Source organism: Hippichthys cyanospilos, chromosome 2, assembly GCF_059441005.1.
Source record: "Hippichthys cyanospilos isolate Australia breed blue-spotted pipefish chromosome 2, RoL_Hcya_1.0, whole genome shotgun sequence".
NCBI lineage: Eukaryota > Metazoa > Chordata > Actinopteri > Syngnathiformes > Syngnathidae > Hippichthys > Hippichthys cyanospilos.
Genome location: NC_142370.1, coordinates 27,890,695 through 27,911,562, shown reverse-complemented (window position 1 = coordinate 27,911,562; position 20,868 = coordinate 27,890,695). Strand labels below are relative to the sequence as shown.

Sequence of the window (20,868 nt, the reverse complement as noted above, 5' to 3'; positions counted from 1 at the left end):
CACAACTATCAGATAAGAGAGGAAGTAGCAGCCTCCTTGGACTTGCTCCAAACTCTCCAGGGAGGCAAGGAGGCGCCATCTCAGCTTGAGTTCCAAGTCTATATTGCCAAATCTATATAGTAGTCCCCAGTTAACAGCATGTGATGTTGGATAAAGAATAAGCTTTACCAGAGCTATAAAGAGCCTTTACTCTCCTCGCATTTTTATAAGAGAACAGCCAGTGCAATTGTAAACACTGAGGGGGAAAAAATGAACAGAGAGAAGTACAGTAACACAGTTGTTTTCAGGTACTCGTCTTATCATGCCTGAGCATACCTATCATAGCAGTTGATGTCGTCCAACCAGCAGCCCTGCTTGACCACCTCCACGGTGCCAGAAATATTCTTCCATGTGGCAAAGCAGTGCCGCCTCTTGTCCTTATCGCCATAGCATGGTTCCACGCCACTGCGGTTGGTACGTTCCTTTTCCCAGCTGGAGTTGTAGTAGCTGCACTCCTGAGTTTCTGAGCGTCCCAGGATTGCACCTGGCAGGTATAAAAAGCAAAAAAATAAACATAAAAAGAACAAATTTCATTAAAATCTTTTTACAAACATTAGGACTTTTCTCATATCTTGATTTGCAAGTGGCACCGAAAATGGGCAAACACACACTTACAGTACATACATATGTACATACATGTATGTACATCATACACGTTTCTGTCGTTCTACTCTCCCATTGGTTAGCTCCTGGCCTGATGCAGTCGTTTAGCTTCCTGTGATGTGGAGGATTAATACGGAAGCTCGCGTAGCAGAGTAGAAGTTGTCCACCTGCTGTTTTTGTGAAAATCCAAAACTTAATTAAAAAAAAAAAAAAAAAGTTTGTTTCTCTTTGTTATTCACTCTTCTAAAGCAGACTGAAGTAGCATAATGATTTTTTGCACATGTATAGATTGAAGCAGAAACCATTATTAATCCAATAATATACGTCTAATAATTGAAAATTGATTCAGAATCAAATTGGGGCACCAAAAATCGGAATCGAATTTTGAGAGTCAACGACTCCCACCCTTACTAGCAAGTTTTTTTTTTTTTTTTAAGGTGCACCATTGATAAACTAGGTTGCCTAGGCAACCAAATTGGTGTCATTCTCAAACCGTAAATCTGAAGACCATCTGATGAGACTGGTCTTTGTTTTAGGATAAAGTGTTGAAAAGTGACAACAAAAATCTTAGTAGTTAATAATTATAATTTTTCATTAATCTAATGTTGTTTCCTCCTATCATCTACCCCAAAACAGGAAGTTCATGGTGAGGTTATTAAAAAAAACAAAAAAACAAAAAAAAAACAAAGCTCTTGTGGATATGAAAATTATTTCAGATCTGCCGTGCCCGGCATTGTGCAGCAAGTTGGTGAAGCAATGGCGGCAGCCGGGAAGCGAGGAAATCAATCCTCGAGCCACAAGTAGCAACACGGTCATTGAAAGCAGATAAAGTCAGGGCTGATTGAGCAAGGACAAACTGTAGGACGTCCATCTGTGAGCAGATGAACCATCAATGAAAAAGAAAATCCCAATTGTCTTACGTCAATTCAATATGTGTACGTGAAAAAAAAATCACACCAGAAAGAAGTTGTGTCTCGAAATTCATATTTCAGTTGTGATTAACAAAATGGCCGATTGTGTAAGCATGAATTGTGCAAGCAGGAAGGGTCAGCTGCATCATCATGTAGCTTCTCCTAAGTAAGTCAGACCAAGTAACAAAACAAACAAAACGAGTCGAGGTGCATAATGTAATGTTTTTTTTTTTTCCTTGACAAATCAATCTTTTAGCATCAATAGGAATAGTCATGGAGGATCCCTAAATAAAAAGGTGCAATTGCTAAAAACCCCTGGAGTCAAGTTGATGAGCAGGCCTCATTCATTCCTCCAAAAGTGAGCTTTAATTATGGTGACCTACTTTAGCTGCAACTTTGAATCAGAAAACAAATCCCACCAAATCCACCTATTAAGTCATAAGTGGCTACTGAAAAAAAATTGCCCCCTCTAGTGAGCCACCTGCATGCCTTATAATGGATGTTTTATGTGCATTTTGCGGAACCTCGTATAAACACTACAATATTTAGAGATATTTTTCATTGCCCAACTAAAATTTAAGTGTTTACATCACGGGTCCCGAACCACCAGGTCATGGCCTAAGTCTCTATATCTTTCCTGCAATTTCCCTTGTCTGTTACTTTCTCATGCACAACAGGGACGCCATGAATAGTCAACGTTTACAAATGTTTATTATGTTAATTAGTCGACTGTGTTTTCCCACCATCGACTTGACGCTTTAATATATTTTTAGTTTATGTTACGTGTCATACTTTTTTCAGTATAGTGTGTTTTCTTACATAGAGAAGATCAACAGGAAGTGTTCGGGTGTAAGTGTTTTCCCTCCCTCACCTGATTCCTTCACTGCTTTCACTGCTTCCCCGGAAGACGAATCTGAAGCGCTTGGCAGGGGAAGTCAAAATGTTATGTCAACATGGCAGCGGCGCGTGAACAATACGAGGCTCCATGAGAGGTTGTAAGCTAGCAGTGATATTCCGCCTTCTTTTTGGTCTGTTCATGCGGAAAAGAATTAGGATTTAGGTGGAATCATTCTTTTTTTTTTTTCCTCTTTAATTTGAAGCTTCAAAGACTCAAGTCTTAAACTAGCAGCCTGGTGGCCTGCAGCAGAGTGTGCAGGGACAAGTGAAAGAGAAGATTCTTAAGGCTATGGAGAAGAAAACAGCACAATAATATATGTTCGTGTTGAACTCACTTATGTATCAAGGTCCTCTCATTCTACCAACACAAAGTGTTCTCATGTATGGTAAGTGAAAGAGTAAAAAAAATCAGATGGTAAGTGAACCACAGAATGTTTTACTGACACTAGCTGCATACTTATTTTCCATTGAAACAGCTTGGCTTTGAAATCATACACCCATCAGAACTTTTGGACATTAGAATGCACAATTACAATCATTTCATCAGCAACGACAGCCTCACCCCTGAGCTATGGAGAACACCTGACCGGAAGCACTTGCAGGCGGCGTGGGGATTGTAAACAAAGGTGGGGGGGTTGTGGAAGGCTGAGAGCTAGGCTAAACCTAACATTGCATTTTCCTCTCTAAAATGCACAGTGTGATGGACATAATGTCTTTAATTTGTCAATTGATATTACCGTTTGTGTTTTTCCATGTAGACTTTTACCTGTGGCGGGCGCCAGGAATACATTTTGGCAGTTACTAAAACACAGTAATTCTGCTGCTTCCCTTGAGAAAATAAAGACGCTGATGGACAAAATATGAGCCCAATGCCTCAATGGACTTGTAGCATCTGGCTGGGTTTTCATGCCACATCTTGAGATCTGACAACAACAGGAATCAAGCACCTGCGACATCACTTAATTATGTCATGGTAATTCACTCACCCGGAACACACCAATGGCTAAGACTTGAAGGCGATAAGATGATTTTTTGACATGGCAGCATTGGCTGGGTGGGCTAGCTGGTTACAAAGGTTGCACTCTTTTCACAGCCAGAGAAGGGGCAAAAAAAAAAGAAAGCACCATAGTCAGCGAGTGAATTCAATCCCTTTAATCCCTGCTGGTATGCTGCACCGACAAATGCCCATGGGTCTCAGCTTCAGTGAGTGCAGATTGTGAGGACACTGGACAGGTCATGGGAGTGTCCGAGTCCCTTAACGTGAAATGCAGCAGTTTGGTGATGGAGCACATAGGCTTGTGTCACTTGTGCGTCATGAGTTGCGTATAGTCACATTCCAACCATTCTTCTCTTGACGACCCAATCGAAATACCTTGTTATCTCTTTGAGTACAAGTGAAGGACCTGCATAGCCAGTGCCCCCATTTAAATTTTGTGAATTCATCTGAAGGGTGTGTTGAGTGCGACTTGGGCTTTAAAGCCGAAGTGTGTATTAAATTTGCTGTAATGTGTCTGTATCACCCGCCTGCAGCGCAGGCCGTTTGTCTTCACAACCAACCAATGAGCGAAGAGGGGGTCAGGTGGGAATGAGGCACAACACGGAAGCCATAAGAAACACTATTTATCCCATTGTATGCATTTGTGATGATTGTGGATTTGGTTCAGTAAGAGTACCCATTTAAATAAAAGGTATTTAATGATGCACTTTGTTTGGGCCCATCATACATTTTTTTAAATGTTTTATCTGTAGAAAAATGAATTTTAACTGCTGCCACTTTCCATTAGCTTGGCACCCACCTTTGCACAAATCAGCCGCTGGCTCAATCTTGCGGACCTCCACCCAGCCAGACTTTATATTTACCATTTATGAAACACCCTGGTCATATGGAGCAAAAAAAAGATGGTCTCAACATGTATTTTTTTTTTATTGTGATCATATTGCATATATCACATGGGATAATATAGAGACAGAAAATAAACAAGGTGTGCAAAGTTTATGATTGCATTTATCAATCCCCATCAATCCCTCATTACTCAGAGGAGACTCCATTTAAAAACTCATCATTGAAAAAGAACGGGGAGGAAATGATTTCCAAACAGCGGGACTTCAGATAGCACCAATGCAAATACAAAAGATGTTGTTCTTCGAGTAATTGGTTTTCAGTCACCAAAAGAAGCCTAAAACAGCTAAGTGGTTTCCTAGCGGCTCGCTTAAACTGCCCTTGCAACTCCCGGTTTTTATTGTCATTTTCTCATAGCCGGCAAAACACATCAGCATGAATATAAATAAAAAAATCATCAAATCCCTAATTAAGGCCGCTAAGAAATCACTAGTCATCACATGTCATTGTGTGATATGGCAAAAGTCTCCCGCCTCAACGCGAGTTGCTAACATGGCTACAAGGGCATTCAAATACTGGTTGACTAGACCTGGGCAATATCTTGATTTTTTTTTTTTATTATTATTGTTTTGTTTAATTAACATGTATTGTTGCTCGGGACGATTTTAAAACCAACAAAAATCTATATTTTCCTCCCGTTTACCCCTTCGCATTTTGCCCTCATGAGCTGCCGCAGCGTTCGCAACCCTCATTTACTTTACACTCATGCTAAAAAGAAAGCAAACGCAACACGGCTAAAGAAAGCAAAGCATTTTTGTTCCAAAGACAGGAGTTGTATTGTCAGTTGTTTGGAAGTGATTTGGATTTGCAGCGACAGACATGGAGCAAGTACCACTGCAATGTTTGTTCAAAGCCCATCGCATAAAAAGGCATAAAACAGCACATTGAACTTATTTGGGCAACTAAAACTGAGACACCTACCCGAGTGTTTAAAATGTTTTGCGAGGGAAACAAGACTACGTCAACCAAGAAATTCATGGGAAAGTCATTTACACAAGAAAGCATGGAAGTTTAGGTCGGGGCACGGCGGTGAGAGATCACTGAAGCTGCCGCGATGCACAGCGCTAAAGAGCAGGCACCAGAGATGGGAATTTAAGGTCCAGAAAGTATAAACCTTGCTACGGTTTGGCTTTGACCACAGGTGCTTCTTATCAACTTGCAGTCAAACGAGTTTGTTAACTTACTTGTTTAGTGAACGCACATGTGTCTAAAGCCAAAGAAAGTGTGGCAGGGTTTTTACTTTCTGGACCTGATTTTCCCATCTCTGTCAAGCACCACGTACGTACAGTATATACACGATGAAAGACTGGGGTGGGACTGTTACATGCAACAGGGCATGACTCAAGCCAGAGGCAGTGGACAGGCTGCTCTTCCTTAAGCCCCAACTCCACCCCACCTCACCCCCCTACAAGAACAAACCTCAGGTCTTGACTAGAATAGAATGCCTTTGTGCACTTCATTGGAAACTATGTAAAGGCAGTATGTACTATGATGGCATGATGACATGATGAACTTAAAATTAAGCAAGACTAACAATTAAAAAAGAAACTGTGTACAATGCATTTTTTTGCAAAAAGAAACAATAACTGAACAAAAAACAGCAACAAAAAGACAACAGCAATATGGGCATTGATCTTCCCATAGGTTCAAAAAAGAAGTAGGGAGAAGTAAAAAAAATACTTATATACTCCTACCCCCTATTTATTTAATAATATTCAATCCATCTGACTAGAATACATAAAACAAGGCAAAAGGAAAACGATAGCAGACCGTCAAATCCCACAACATAACACGCAGCTTCCAACTACCCACATGGAGCTCAGGCAAAAACAAGAACTATATGCAATGAAGATATAAGAATTTGCCAAAGAAATGTATGATCCTATGATAGTCCGTAAGACCCTTCCTCTTCTCTGTAACCTTTGAGTATTTCATTTTTATACCTTTTCTTAAATTGTACCACAGTAATGCTTTGTTTGAGTTCCAGGTTCAGATGTGCACAAGGAGTTTCTTTAAGTTGAGCTCTCCTCCCTATTTATAACCTCCCTCTCTATCAAAAAAACATGCTTTGTATGTTCACTGGTAATAAACCATTTCTCGCTTTAAAAATAACCTGGGCTGTTTTGAAGTCCATCAAATCTATGAACTTTAATGCTCTTAACTGTAAAAATAGAGAGTTTGTGTGTTCCTTGATGGTACTATGATGGTTATTGTAACGTGCTTGAACTGTTTTATTAGTTTTTGTACTTACTGTAATTCCCCAGATATGAGATGCACCTGTGTATAGGACGCACCCTTAATTTTGGGGTCAAATTCTGGTATTTTCTATGTTACCGTGTATAAGACGCACCAAAACTTTGGCAACAACTTAAAAACTATAGCAAAACAGAATGAATAAGATATTCCTAAATGCTTGATATTTCCTTGTGTTCATATCAGTAAGTTATATGTTTGTTGCGCGTCAGTCAGTGAACACTTCGCCATTGTAAAGTTGAATGCGCTCGGAGGAATTGTTTTTCCTTTTTGTTTGCTCTAACCAGTGCACACAGCTCTATACCTTGCCACACTTAATTGAATCAACTGGAGACATCATAACTTTGACATGATCCTTTCCATTTTAGAATTATTCCTGCGTGTGAACAGTGTGGACTGGGACGGTGGTTCAGTCTTGCTCACTTGAAACGTCATTAGCATGGTTAGCATAGTAGTCGAAGACACTAACACGACATCAAACACGAGCATACACTTCTGATACGGTGTACAGTAAGTATTTGATGTGAACATTTATAACAGGGGTTTAAAATTCATTTGAAAACCAGTTAGTGTCAATTACCGTTTACGTAGATTTTTGCTATTCGCACCGCCTGGTCCCAATTCCTCGCAGATAGTGAGTGTCAACAGTAAATATGTTGTTGAAAAGTAAAGTGAAAAAAAAAAAACAATAAAGTGAAAAACTTTGTTTTTCATCTCCCATGTATATAGCTTAAGTTTCATGAAATTAATGAACATTGTCTATGATTTTTTAACGGTTCTAAATAAAATACACATTTTTGTATAGAACACATTAGATGAATGAAAAAAAAAACAGATAATTACAATGGAAACACAACTATCCAGAGGAAGGAAAATGTCCCAATCAAAATCTTCGATTATACAAATTGAACTTGAAGGAGTGCAATGAACTGCAAAGAATACAAAAGAAGAAAATGGGGCTGTAGTGTCTCATTTTGGACACTGGGTGGCACCCACATGATATACACGACCGATGACGTTTAAAAAAAAAAAAAAAAGAAATATGTTTAATATTAGTTAAGATGTCATGTTAACTACATTGGCGTTATGCGGTGCTCTCGAAAATGATCTTGCGGAAAAAGAACGTCAATCGAGAAAAAAAAAACAAAAAAACACATCTTTGTTGACGTAAATCTTGGTCACACTGTGAGCCTCCCACCGTGACATAATGATCCAGAAGATGACAATTATATCGCTGTTATGACCAGTCTCCTGGGAATAACTTCAAAATAAATCATCCAAGTAGATTTCCTTTACAACCAGCCATGTCGCCAGACCGATTTCACTGGGGCGTGCTAGAGTATCTGCAATGCGCCGGAAAAATTTCACCAAAAACACAAATTCCCTTCACTTAATTTTACCATTTGTTCATAAAATACATATTTTTGAATAGAACACATCAAATGAACTACAAATAATCCAGAGAAAGGAAAATTCCCCCAATCAAACTTTTTGATTGCACGCCTTTACAAGGTTGGGCCGGATCCCGTATGTTTGACAACACTGATTTATGGGGAATTAAACATGCCCTTTGATTTATACACAAAATCATAAATGAGCTAGAATACAGATGGTGTGTAACTGTGGAGGATTTTGGTGCAAAAGAAACTCAAGCTGTGGCACGTGGAAAAGAAAAACAACTGCTTTACTCAACGCAAGACTGCAGTTGTATTCACTGACCGCTCACTGTGTGGGAAATCTATAATAGGCTGAATATAAGTGTCACATTACATCAGAGGCCTAAAAAGACAGACTTTATTGGCCGTGAGATTAATAAAAAAGGCCAATGATGATATGCATCAATCATATAATCGGGCCGGCCCGATAACTGGTGTATTCCCACTGCTCTTCATTCTACATCAACGAATCATGCCATTATATATATGTCCAGTGATTCCTCACTTTTCGTGGTTAATTGGGACCGGGACTCGCACGCGCTAGTGAAAACCGTGATGTAGCCCCCCCTCTCCCCCCCAAAAAGGTTTTTTTTTTTTTTATGTGAAAAGTCTTCATACTATACATATTTCCGGCAGGTATTACTGCAGTGCATTAATTACCGAATTTTTCGGACTATAAGCCGCGACTTTTTCCTCATGATTTGAGCTCTGGCTTATAGTCCAGTGCGACATAGCTGCTGTTTTTTTCCCCACCGGTCAAGAAAATGCGTGTATCTGCTCAAGGAGTCAATTTATGGAATTGACAACACAAGCTAAGCCTGGCCTTTTAAGAAAACTTCAATAAAATCTTAAGAAAAGAACATTTGCAAGGGGGTGCATTCTGTACTATGTTATTATATATTAATGACATTCTGATGGGCTGTATGTTGTAAAAGAAAATAAAGTTTGTGCACCAAAAGTGATACATGCCTCTGTACTATGGTTTCGAGATCCCTTGTCATTGGAAAGAGAGGAAGACAAGCTTGTATTAAACACAATTCTTTCACTGTATTCACAGACTGTACAGCCCCTATTAACCGCTAAAAACGAGGCAACACTGTATATTAATGATGTTTAGTATACTGAAAATTTGTCATATTACTAATGTTGTTTGTTTTCACAGTACAGTGTTGAGTTTAATTTTTTTTTAAATTTATCCTCACTAGGCTCGCTGGTGCCTATCCCAGCTGTTTAAGGTCAGTGTGCAGGGGACACCCTGGACTGGTTGCCGGCCAATTTCAGGCCACACAGAGATAATCAGTCATTTATGCATACAATCACATCTAATGACAATTTAGTGTGTCCAATACACCTGCCATGCAGGTTTTTGGAGTGTGGGAGGAAGTCGGAGTGCCTGGAAAGAACCCACGCAAGCGCCATACAGGAAGGCCAGAGCCAGCTGGAATTGAACTCTGATAGCTGAGCTGTGAGGCAGACCCGCTAACCGCTCCTCTGCCAAGGAACCCTTGAAATTATTCTACTAGAAATTTTTCTAAACTGGAAAATACTGTAGATATTTTTTAAAGTTCATTTGTCCTGTTATCACATTTTTATCATTAAAAACCCTTGCTTTAGGTCTCTGCGATGAATAAATCTGCAAAAAAAAAAATACTCATCAAAATCAAGGAAAATATGATGGTGAAGTCATTGATTAGCAGTACTGCTTCTGATGAGAATGTTTGAAAAAAAAAGGCTCATCCTATGAAACCCTGTCTACCTCTCAAAATATGTATTGTACAGTATTTTATTGTTATTGTTTGTTATATTTCACTAAGTTTGAGAATGTGGGATGAAGTCAGTGAATATGAATACTCATTGTTTATTATCTTCTACACTTCTATTATAAGTAAGGCATTATATTTACGGTTAACAAACACTAACAACCATTTAGTTTACATTTCCATGTTTTATGTACATTACACATCTAATAGTGTCTTTAAAGTCACGTCCAGACGATGCTTAAACAATATTCCATGTGAAACGTATAAGTCGAACTGCCTTTTAACTGGTATGGAGTCAATAATTTTCTTATTTTCTTACTTATAATACTTATTTTCCATTACACTACACAGTCAGACAGTCAAAACGGAATAGATCATTTTAGCATTGTCTGACTTTCCAATGATTTCACAGATACGAATGAAAGGCAGCTGCGGCTTACCATTGTGAGAAGTTGTGAAAAAGATGAAAATAGGCTCTGAATTTATATGGATCACCCTTTGAGTCTGCCATAAGTTGACAATATTCACTACTTCCTTCCTTGTTTGAGGAATGGGATGAACCAGAGATTGTGTTTTTCTTTTATAGAGTTGACATAAATGGTTTAATCTTTCTACTCGAGTTGTTTACTGAAACTAATGTGTTTACAAATGAAAGATTCCCTCCTAATTACCGTAAATTCCGGACTATAAGCCGCTACTTTTTTCCCCAAACTTTCAACCCTGCGGCTTATTCAGTGATGCGGCCAATTTATGTAATTTTTAGGGCGCTCGAGTAGAAGATTAAGACCGGTGGAATATATGCGTCGAGGAAGACTGCAACTTCCTGTCTTGTGCATAAATTAAATTAGCGTGAACATACCCTCATCATGGAAAATGCAAAAAGAAAGGCATATGACGCAGGACAAACTCCATTCCAGCTGTGATTCCTGGGGGCACAACGAAGTATTTGCAGCCACTTGACATTAGTGTGAATCGTGTGAGACGACGTCTATATGACACTGTTTCATTCAGACACTGAGGAAGATGACTTCGATGGCTTCAGTTCAAAGGAGGAAGATGAAGACGGCTTATCGAGATTTTTACCAGTATGTTCTTTTACCATACCTGTTTTACCAGCCCTGTTATACTGTGTTGCTAGCGTGTTGCTACCATGTTGCTAGCGTGTTGCTACCATGTTGCTACCGTTTCACTGCCCTGTCACAGGCACCGTTTGGGAAGAAAGTTATATTATTATTGTTAAGTTATATTATTAAAACTTTGAAAACTCTTTCTGTGTACCGTCTTTCTTTGTAAATATGTTTACATGTTTTAATGTGGGCACGTGCGGCTTGTATGCAGGTGCGGCTTGTGTATGTACAAAATCGGTTTTCCTCTAAAATGTAGTGGGTTGCGGCTTATAATCAGGTGCGCTCTATAGTCCGGAAATTACAGTAAATCTGTTTTAAAGAAGCAAAGCAAGCTGGCAGCGCCTGTTGCCACCCTGTGTGTTGGTTTGACCTGGTAGGCGATGAGGCTCGTATTTCACTGTCGTTTGTCGCCTCTCGTGTGTCGAGCTCATAATTTGAACTCTTAAAACCGAGCCACTAATGATTGCAGTGACTGGCTAAAGTGCTTTTCGGTTCTTTTTCTGGTGGACTAGTAAGTCGACTTTTGATGAAAGATAATCATCGCAAACGGCCTAATAGTTTGCATTGCCACACTGATACGACGTTTCACGCATCAAACTCAAAAGTGTGCTATTGTTTAGACACAATTAGGGTCATTATCTCATCGCTATTCATCCTTCATGTAGGCACTGGAAGAAGAAAGGAAATTAAGTCCAAATGCGAGCGGCTGGGAGCTCAGGCTTTCATGCCGCTAAGCGCTGGTGCTCACGGGAAACGTAGACATCCATTACTCAAAACGCTACCACTTTTTGTAGGTAAGGCATCACAACAGTCAATGAAAAATTTAAAATTCTTAAGCGATGTTGAGTCAAAATGACACCACCTGCTCGGGTCAGGAACAATCACAGCTCATCTGTTTACCGGGTTTAGTCATGTGACAGTCACAAGCTGAACTGTGATTGGTCATTACCTGAGCTTCGAGCAAATGTCATGTCCTTTTCTGTTGACAGCAAAGGGAAAATATGTTTCATGAGTTGACAATTGTACATGAAATATAATGTGGTTATTATGTTAATTATAGACAAAATATTAACTTTTAACTGCTGAAAATGGATATAGTTTAGTACCTATTTCAGGTTCAAATGATTTCTTTTGGATTAGCCTCTATCACTGTTTCATTACACAAATCAACTCCCCAAATCACTCACTCCAACAGCAATGGTTGCCCCAAACTTGGGCAATGATTATATTTGTATGGATTTCAATGGGATTCTGTACACACACACACACACACACACACACACACACACACACACACACACACACACACACACACACACACACAATCATAAAACAGACATTAGGCAGACCCTAACCATGTGATCATGTTTTAATCTGGTCCCAGTGTGGAGTTAACATTTTTGCACATTGTACAATTGCTTTGTAAACGAAGCAGCAGCAAAACACTAAGTCAAATCCACAGTGTATTCTTAATTTTTTTTTACCTGCACTTGCTTGCACGAACACAATAAAACGCAATGCCACAAAAGACCTTATTGCGAGTAGCCTTTTTGCTCAGTCTTTGGACAGAACATAAGCTTCCTGGACTGGCCAGGTCAGAAGATCCTTGCCATGCTCATGTAACCTTACACCGGTGAGCAAGGAGATCGATAATTGCCTGATACTGCGGCACTACACAAAACGGGAACCTCGGCGTGTATCATCCAGTCACCCCGGTGTTTAAAAGGTGCACTTCCACATCCATGAGAACAACAATGATTTTTACGAGAAGTTATGACTTCAATATCTAATGAATTTACGTTTAACAGGCAAATGCAAAAGACTGCGCTTAATCAATTGGATAATTGAGCAAATGTAGATGTGACAGCTCTAGTAACAGTAATTGTGTGAACCATGTTGACAGTGCAATTTTCTCAGATTAATAATTGATATCACTTTTCCCCTCAGTTTTCACGTAACTGACATGCATTGTATAGCTGGAGGCAGCAGAGTTAAGTAATGGTTTGATCAATTTGCAGTTAAACAAAAATGACATGGACCAACACTCCACTTTGTTTGCACAGACTCCCCAAAAAACATTAAGTTAATACACTCACACATACAAGAGCTATCACAGTAGCAAAAAGTACCCATTATGCAAGTCTAATCTCAATGTCATTGTTTTGGAAAAGACAGAAAAAAAATACTTTTCAACATGAGAAATATAACTCAAAAAATTACTTGAAATGACTAGTCAACACAGCCAACAATTTTGGGAACTAACCCCATTTGTGTAACTGCATCCATCCTCCTACAACGTATTACCATTTATTGCAGTACCAACCAGAGACTTGATTTTAGGAAGGATGGATAGATGCCAATTAATAGAACTAATGCAATCATACTTCAGAGAAAAAAAAACAAATAGTCACATATTAGATACGCGTACAAATCAGATTGGCCTCCAGAGAACTTGATGTGTTTTCACACGCTCTAGCATGTTTCGCTATTGCAAACGTGAACTTTGCACTGACTGGCATTTACATAATTTCCAGGTGATGGATGAGAACATTTGTGTTTTATAATCTGGATGCTTGAAGGGTAATGAAGCACCTCAGCAGTGGCCCGCGCTCTACTGTGGAACACTCCACATACCTTTTATTAAGATAATAAAATGTGTCACGAATGAATAAAACGTGTCACGAACAGGATGCCACACTATCAGAACATGAAAACAATGCTTTGTGCGGATCAACTGAATCAACGCGTATGTGACCTTTGCAACATAACTGTCATTGATTGAGCGGCATCAACAGCTGCTGTAAGCACGTTGCATACAAATGATTTGACAAAAAGGAGAAATAGGACATGGCATTTGTTTTAATAGCGTCAAACGCTATTGCTAGTTCTTGGTAGGTTTTGGAAAAAGTGATCAGCGGTTGCATGAAACCCCTTATGAAGGTATGGTCTGATTTAAAACAATATACAGTAGTTCTGCAACCGAGTAGGCAAATGAAACAGGCTCCCAGTTCAAACACTTCTTTTCCTAATGCCAAAATGATGGACTGCAATTATGCCATCCTGGAAGATCACAACTTGTCATAACATTCAAACATTTTAGCAGCAGTGACTCACTGCATTTCTAAGGTATGCTGTGATGCATTATCCTGACCCTAACCCTTGAGTGCTCAAATCATATTTTACAGTTTCTAGTCAATCACATCCATGCTACTGTTTAAAATACAATCCACACATGGGAACACTTGTTGTTGAATATTGTAGTATATGCTCTGGGTAAAATAATTGTAAAGGGGAAAAATAAAAACAACACGGGCAACACGAAGGATGGCAGGAAGAGATTAACACACCCACCCGTTCCCCCGCGGGATTACATTGCAGCATTCTGCACAGATAACGACCGGCATATATTGCACACAACAGGCATGGATCTGAAATACAAGTACAGTACCTTCACACCCACCTGAAGAACAGGAGATGAGGAAAACGGCGAGGGCCAGTTTGGTGGCGTCTCCCATTTTCCATCCGAATCTTGACTCTCGGACAACAAAAAGTAAATAATAATAATAAAAAAATATGACAAGAAGAAAGGGGGAAAAAATCCCGAAAGCAGCAGAGTCACAAAGATGTCTGTCTCTGCAAATGGGGCATCTTTAAAACGTGATAAATCCAAAGATATCCGGGGTAACGCAAGCCTCACTCGCACGAAAAAAGAAGGGGAGGAGGGGGGGGGTGTACTTGGTATTTCCACGTTTACAGATGAGCAAAGGAGGGCGATCTCTTCTTGGCATTCAAGCCAACGCTAGCATATGTTTGAGATGCTGCAGCATCGTTTCAGACAAACACGGCTTTGTTGGAACGATTGTTTTGCCAGACCAGCGAACAGTGAACCGAGCGAAAATCGGACAGAGGCACTATCCATCCGACTGGAAAGCAAGCGCACTCCATCCACCAATCAAACTATTCCTCGGTGAGCTGCGTAGCATTGCATTAAAAGGTAAAATTGTCAACCATTTCCCAACATTAATGCACGACAGAGCATTGCCTTGTGTCCATTTTTGGCCAACTCCGCGCACTAGCCCAAATGTTGCCCGATAGTCCCACAAGGCAGCCAGGCCACAGCCGAATATCGGTTCGCGACTCCAAGAGGAGAAAACAGCGCCGACTGGGAGGCGCTCTCCGCCGAAACCTCTTCAACAGACGTCCTCTTGGAAATATGCTCGATAAAATATGTTCATTTGACGAGTGCAAATCAGTGGAAGACGCGATAATCCGCGTATGTGGCTTTCGGATTGAGGACGCGTTGCTTTCGCCGAAGTCTGTCACTGCCGCCGCCTCTCCGCTTCTGGTCTGCACAATTCAAGATGGCGAACTGAGCCGCAACGAGACACGGATAGTTACGTTTCCGGTCACGCTTTTCAAAATAATAATTGGGTTATAAAACTACTATACTTGCTATTTGCTTGTTCAGATTTGTGAACAGTTGCACACGTTTTAAAAGACAGAATGACATACTAATTCATTTTCATTTAATTGTTTAGTTGCAAAAAAAAACAAATCAATCAAAATTTCAATATCCGGTAGATAGTCTAGTACTGTAGTTCTCGTGAACTTGATTTAACTACTTTACGAGCGAGGGATTGGTTTTGCTCAAGAGAGTTGCCCAACTTGCCCGACTGTATTGTTCATTGTACAGAGGAGAAATTTAAATCCAAACTATTCAAAGTATTTGTAGTTTTATTACACCTCGGGACGTGGTGATAAACACAATCTATAATGCACCATTCAAAGGTGTCCTCTGTTAATCCTCTGTTAACCAATCACCTTCAATACATCCTTTGTGGATTATGCACATTACCATTGTTCTGAGCTATAAATGTACTATTGCAGCTCTTGCATTACACACTATCAAGGATTTTTTTCTTTACCAGATAATGTAATTTAGGTAGGACGATGGTACCTTAATTTTGTTGTTCATGTTACAATGACAAGAAAAAAAAATCCCACTATGTATTTTTTAAGCATAAAAAATATACAGAAACGGACAGCAAAGCACAACCTTCTGCTTAGCACACCTGCCTTGTGCAGTGGTCCTGGATTCAAATCTTGCCTTTGTGTGGAATTATCATGTCGACCTTGTACTGATGTGGCATTTTGTATGCAGACTTCTTTCCATACTCCCAAATTGTGAATCTAATTTTAACTGAAGTATAAATTGTCCATAGTTGTGAAAGAAATGCTTGTCCAGATGTCACATGTGATTGGCTGGCGACCAGTCCATGGTGGCACCCCCTCACACAAAGTAAACTGGGATAGGCTCCAGCCTCAATCTATGACATTTAATACGAGGACAAGAGTACAAAGAATGAATGGCCATATAGGAATTACAAGTCTGTGAAAAGTAACTCTCTGTTTTAAAATACTCATCATTTATTTTAATGTTTTTACTCATTTTTGTGTATAAGGCAATGAAATCCATGTCCTAAGTTTTCTTTTCAGGTCGTTTACTTTGTTTGAAATTTGAAAATATGCAAAAGTAGCTGTTCGTCTGACCCTACAAGAACATGGCCAGCTTCCTCCAGTATCAGCCACAAATCAAGTAGAATTGAGTTTTGCATGACTTAAGCATGTCTTCCTTTAATGGTGCTCATCCTCATTTGCACTTCAACATCATATCTCCAAATTGCATAACGTGCCGCAAGCCAGACATATTCCTGGCGGATCAGATGGCCAGCCATTTTCTTAAGCTTTCAAATTTCATATCAAATTATCAATCTGAAAAGAAAATAACATAGATATAATTTCCGTGTATCATAAAACACGTAAACCTTGACAAAAACATTACAACATAAGTATTTTTAAACAGGGAGTTCCTTTTGAATCCCCCTGTACAACTAGATCATTATACCGATCACTTTACATGGGTCGACACAAATTATCTAATGTATGTACTGGTCCATATAGTGGCCATATAGAGAACATGTCACAATGTAGTCAGCTACTATCAAGTTTCAGCATAGGTTGGGTGCAGTACCATGGAGTCCAGATATAGGTTTGGCCCATCCCCAAATCTGCGTGACACTAATCTCTCTAATAGCCAGGAGCAGATCTCAAACATAAGCGCTCCTCAACGATTAGGAGGTCAAAGGTCTCAGTGGATCCCTCGGCCAAGATGGAAGCTGAGTCACCTGTGCTAAAGTGGGGGGTTATCTTTCATTTTCTGTAAAACACACATTTCTTTGCAATAGCTTCAGGTGCAAACACTGCCAGGGTGAAAAGTTCAGTTTCCTGTTGATGTTTCCTTAGCAGTTAGATGGAACCGTCTCAAGAAAGAGCTCCTGAAATCGAGGACAATGAAAGTTACTATTTCAAACAGTCATCATTCAATAAACCCTTTTCAAGATAACTCACCTTCATTGCACCTTTTTCAAATGTTCATAATCATTATCAGGCCCCTAAAAATCTTGCAGGCACGGTGATCGCTTGAAAAAGGGGCGTTGGAAGAGGGTAATATCAAAAGCAGCGTGGATAGTGGCTCTCAAGGACCGAACTTGGAGACTATCCATTTGTCCTGTTCAAGGTCACGGGAACCATGCTATCAATGTAGTAGCCGTGGTCATTTGATTTGTACGCAGTGTACGATAAGTATAGTCTTTGTCTCATGCATGCTTGTGAGGGGTGTGTCTTTGGTCAGGAGTACTCACATCTTGCTAGCAGCCTGGAAACTATAAACCCCATCTTTAACATGATTTAGAATACAATTAGTTAATTCGGAGCACAGCCATAACCCCAGATGCATTTGGGTATGCACACTTGTGCAAATACATGTCTTAAAAAGGGAGAAAAATATCAACTGAGTTGTACAGGTTATAGGCCATATAAGTGGTGGAAAATTTGGAAATGATATTTCCTCACCAATCAACAGGCGAGTGTAGACTTTTTGTATTCAGGGAATCATTTTAAAGAAATCAGGATGAACCTAGATCTAAATCAACTATGCCTTTATGGTGCACATAACCGACCATTGGGCGACTATTAGGTCAGTAACCTTTGAGTGACAACTGAATTCTATGAAAGCAGCCTTTGTAGTTTCAAACCCTTGCTGCAGTAAAATGGAAAGATCATAACTGTACAAATCCAGCGACTATTTGACAAATCATCTCAGGTGAAAAAAAAAATGCTTCCCTGCCTTTGAGGGAAGAAGACTTCTATCTATGTTTCTGGAGATTTACTGTCCAGTTCATCCCATTACTCAACTATCAGATGCCAAATCCCCCTTAATGGTATTACACGTGCCAGAATTACGTATGATGATGCTCACTAATGAGAGCTCAGCAGATACCTTACTGGAACCAGTGGCCCCTTTGCACAGAGCAGCCCTCAGGCTTAATGGACTCAGTATTGAGTGTCGGGGAAAGTCAAATTTATTGACAAAGAGCTTTTAACAAAAGCAGGTAACTGGCAAAGTGCATTGCAGCACAACAAAGGATGTAAATACACCTAAACGTGGATACATGTGTTGTATTGTTAATAGGAGAGGCTTGGAATGCGTTTATAAAATGTCAATGTAATTCTTTGGATCAAAGGGAATGGGATTTGTATAATAATTTTGATATTTTATATGTACTTCATAAGAGGCATTACTGAGCCAAAATGAGCTCTTCTTATTGTGTCGTGCTTCTGTGGCTGTACCCTGATAACTGATCTGCATCTCCTCCATAGAAGAAAGTGGTTCTGGATCATGAAGGTCACAGCAACGCAGAAAGACAACACCTATATCACCATCGCTGTCAGTTCACAGCATCTTCCTAATCCCTGTAGTGTGCCTGACATAATGCACAGCTGTTCTGTGGCGTGCAGAGTATGTGGAGTGTTGTATTTGCATTTGTTTGTCCACCGCTCTGCTAGTTAGCAGGCTACTCCCTGGTTCATAGAAGATGATGAGCAAGATGGCAGGGGCCATTAGCATTCTGAGGATCAATGATTTTATTGATGCCTCTTTAACTTGAATGAGGAAAAAAAATCCTTTATCTGCATCGTTGTGGTAACCAAAATATATGTACCATGTTCCTTCTTACCCTGCAATTGGTTGGCAACCAGTCCAGGGTATCCCGCGCCTACTGCCTGAAGATGGCTGGGATCGGCACCAACCAGTCTGTCAGTGACTCGACTGAGGATAAGAAGCTAATGATAAAGGATGGATGGATTTTCCTCCTTGTTAAAATTTGTTGCTGCAGTATAGAGCAGTGGGTTTCAAATGGGGGTATGTGAAGGAACTTCAAGGGGCGTTTAAGATTGTACTTTCTGGGGGTATCGGTAAATCTAATGCGTTTTCATGCAATGACAGGAACAGTACATTTTTGTTTTCAAATTAAGACTAAATTAGTTGGAACATAAAGCAACGTATAGCTTAATTGTGTCATAGAGAGCCCTTTGTAAAACGTTGTACACCTTTAAGTTTTCAAACAAATGCACACATGCATTGGCTGACACAAGTTCCCAGCAAATGAGCCAAGATGCCTTTTTATATCTATTTTTGGGAGGTCCTGAAAAACAAAAGATGCTTTGAAATACCTACAATATTGTTCAAAAGTTCTAAGTGGGGTTTTTATTTCGCCCAAAAATGCCTCGTCCTGGTCACGGGATACTTGGCTCAAGAAAACATCTCTCTGGGGGTAGTTATTGAAATATCTTAAGAGCCACTCGTAAACAAGGTGCCTGATTGTCAATTTGTATTTTTTTGTGGTTCCTGATACTTTTGCATGTGTGGGGTAATGCAGCTTATGAACAAAAATGTCTGGTCCCCTCTCTTCTCGTGAAGGTCACAGCGCTCATTTGTCTGAAAGTCATTAGGCTCGCAGCAGTAGCATTAATCTGCTAACTTTAATGTTTGCTAAACAAGCTACTGTACTTTCCTTTTATCGTTATCTACTGGAGAGAGCAACCTACAATTTCTGTCAAAGCAACATTAAATGGTTTGAGCCCTGATTCAGAAAATTGACTTGGTGTTGCCCCCCTTACTAATGTTCTACATGTATGACCAAATTATTTTCCTCTTTGCAGTGGCTCAGTGTGAGTGACAGCTCTAAATTTAAAGTGCAAGGTGCCCAAAATATGAGTCGGTATGACCAGGCTAGTTTGAAAGTAACACCAAGCAAAAGTGAGCATGACAAAACTCTTGCGCCGTTGTGCAATTAGGCCACGATATTTGTGGAATGTAACCTAATACACTGAAACCTTTATAGACAAGTTGTTCCCAGCGTTCGTGACTGCAGCAGTATGTACATGCACCCAAAATCAAAGGAGGGTCATGTTTTTTTTTTTCCTTGAAGATGTTAACCAATAATCTGAATGGGGACCAGTGACTCTGGAGCATATCATCCGATTGCATGACTCTCACAGTCTGTGAAGGTATTTAAATGCAGTAATGATGGCTGTGGAGCCAGCGTGACATGTTTGTTTGAATGTAGAAGGCCAGCCCACTGCTTGTTACTGCCCTCTGCTCACATCCAATCAGACAGGGCAGACACTGGCTCAGTGTCAGCATTGCTGTAATCCCTGCGGTGTGTGTGTGGATAGTGGTGCTGAGAGAGGGGGAGTCGTGAGTGTGTAATAACTTGTTTGGATGAGGTGGGGGGGTTGTGAGTGTGTAGTTGTAGATAATAGTTTGTGTGACAACACTCAACAGCTGTAAGAGCCTCTTCCAGGGCTCCCTTCCAACCCTATTTTAGCGTTCTTCCATTTATTTGACAATCCATTCTGGTTGAGATGCAAGAGAGATTTCTTAAGTTTCAGAAAGACATGTTAATATAATCTAAAGTTAAAACAACTACGTTTACCTGTGCTGTGGTCTTTCCAAATTGTCTCTCTTGAGATGCATGATGTGTATTTTTCAAGACTTGGCTGAAGAAAAAAGGAGATGTGCTACAGACCAAAAACATTTTT

The 20,868-nt window shown here is 39.9% G+C and overlaps 1 protein-coding gene across 3 annotated transcripts in view; it reads right to left on the bottom strand.

Moving 5' to 3' along the window:
* Positions 1–15,268, bottom strand: part of LOC148428095 (activin receptor type-2A-like) — a 38,221-nt gene extending 22,953 nt beyond the window's left edge. For 2 of the 3 annotated variants that reach the window (XM_088402726.1, XM_088402743.1), the window contains exons 1-2: positions 14,375–15,268; positions 316–523 (exon numbers count right to left, since the gene is read on the bottom strand). In XM_088402726.1, the coding sequence (XP_088258852.1) occupies positions 316–523; positions 14,375–14,441 (275 nt within the window). In that variant the 5' untranslated portion in view covers positions 14,442–15,268. The remainder of the gene's footprint in view (positions 1–315; positions 524–14,374) is intronic. The other variant, XM_088402735.1, reaches the window with a different exon arrangement.
* Between the last annotated feature and the right edge of the window lie 5,600 nt (positions 15,269–20,868).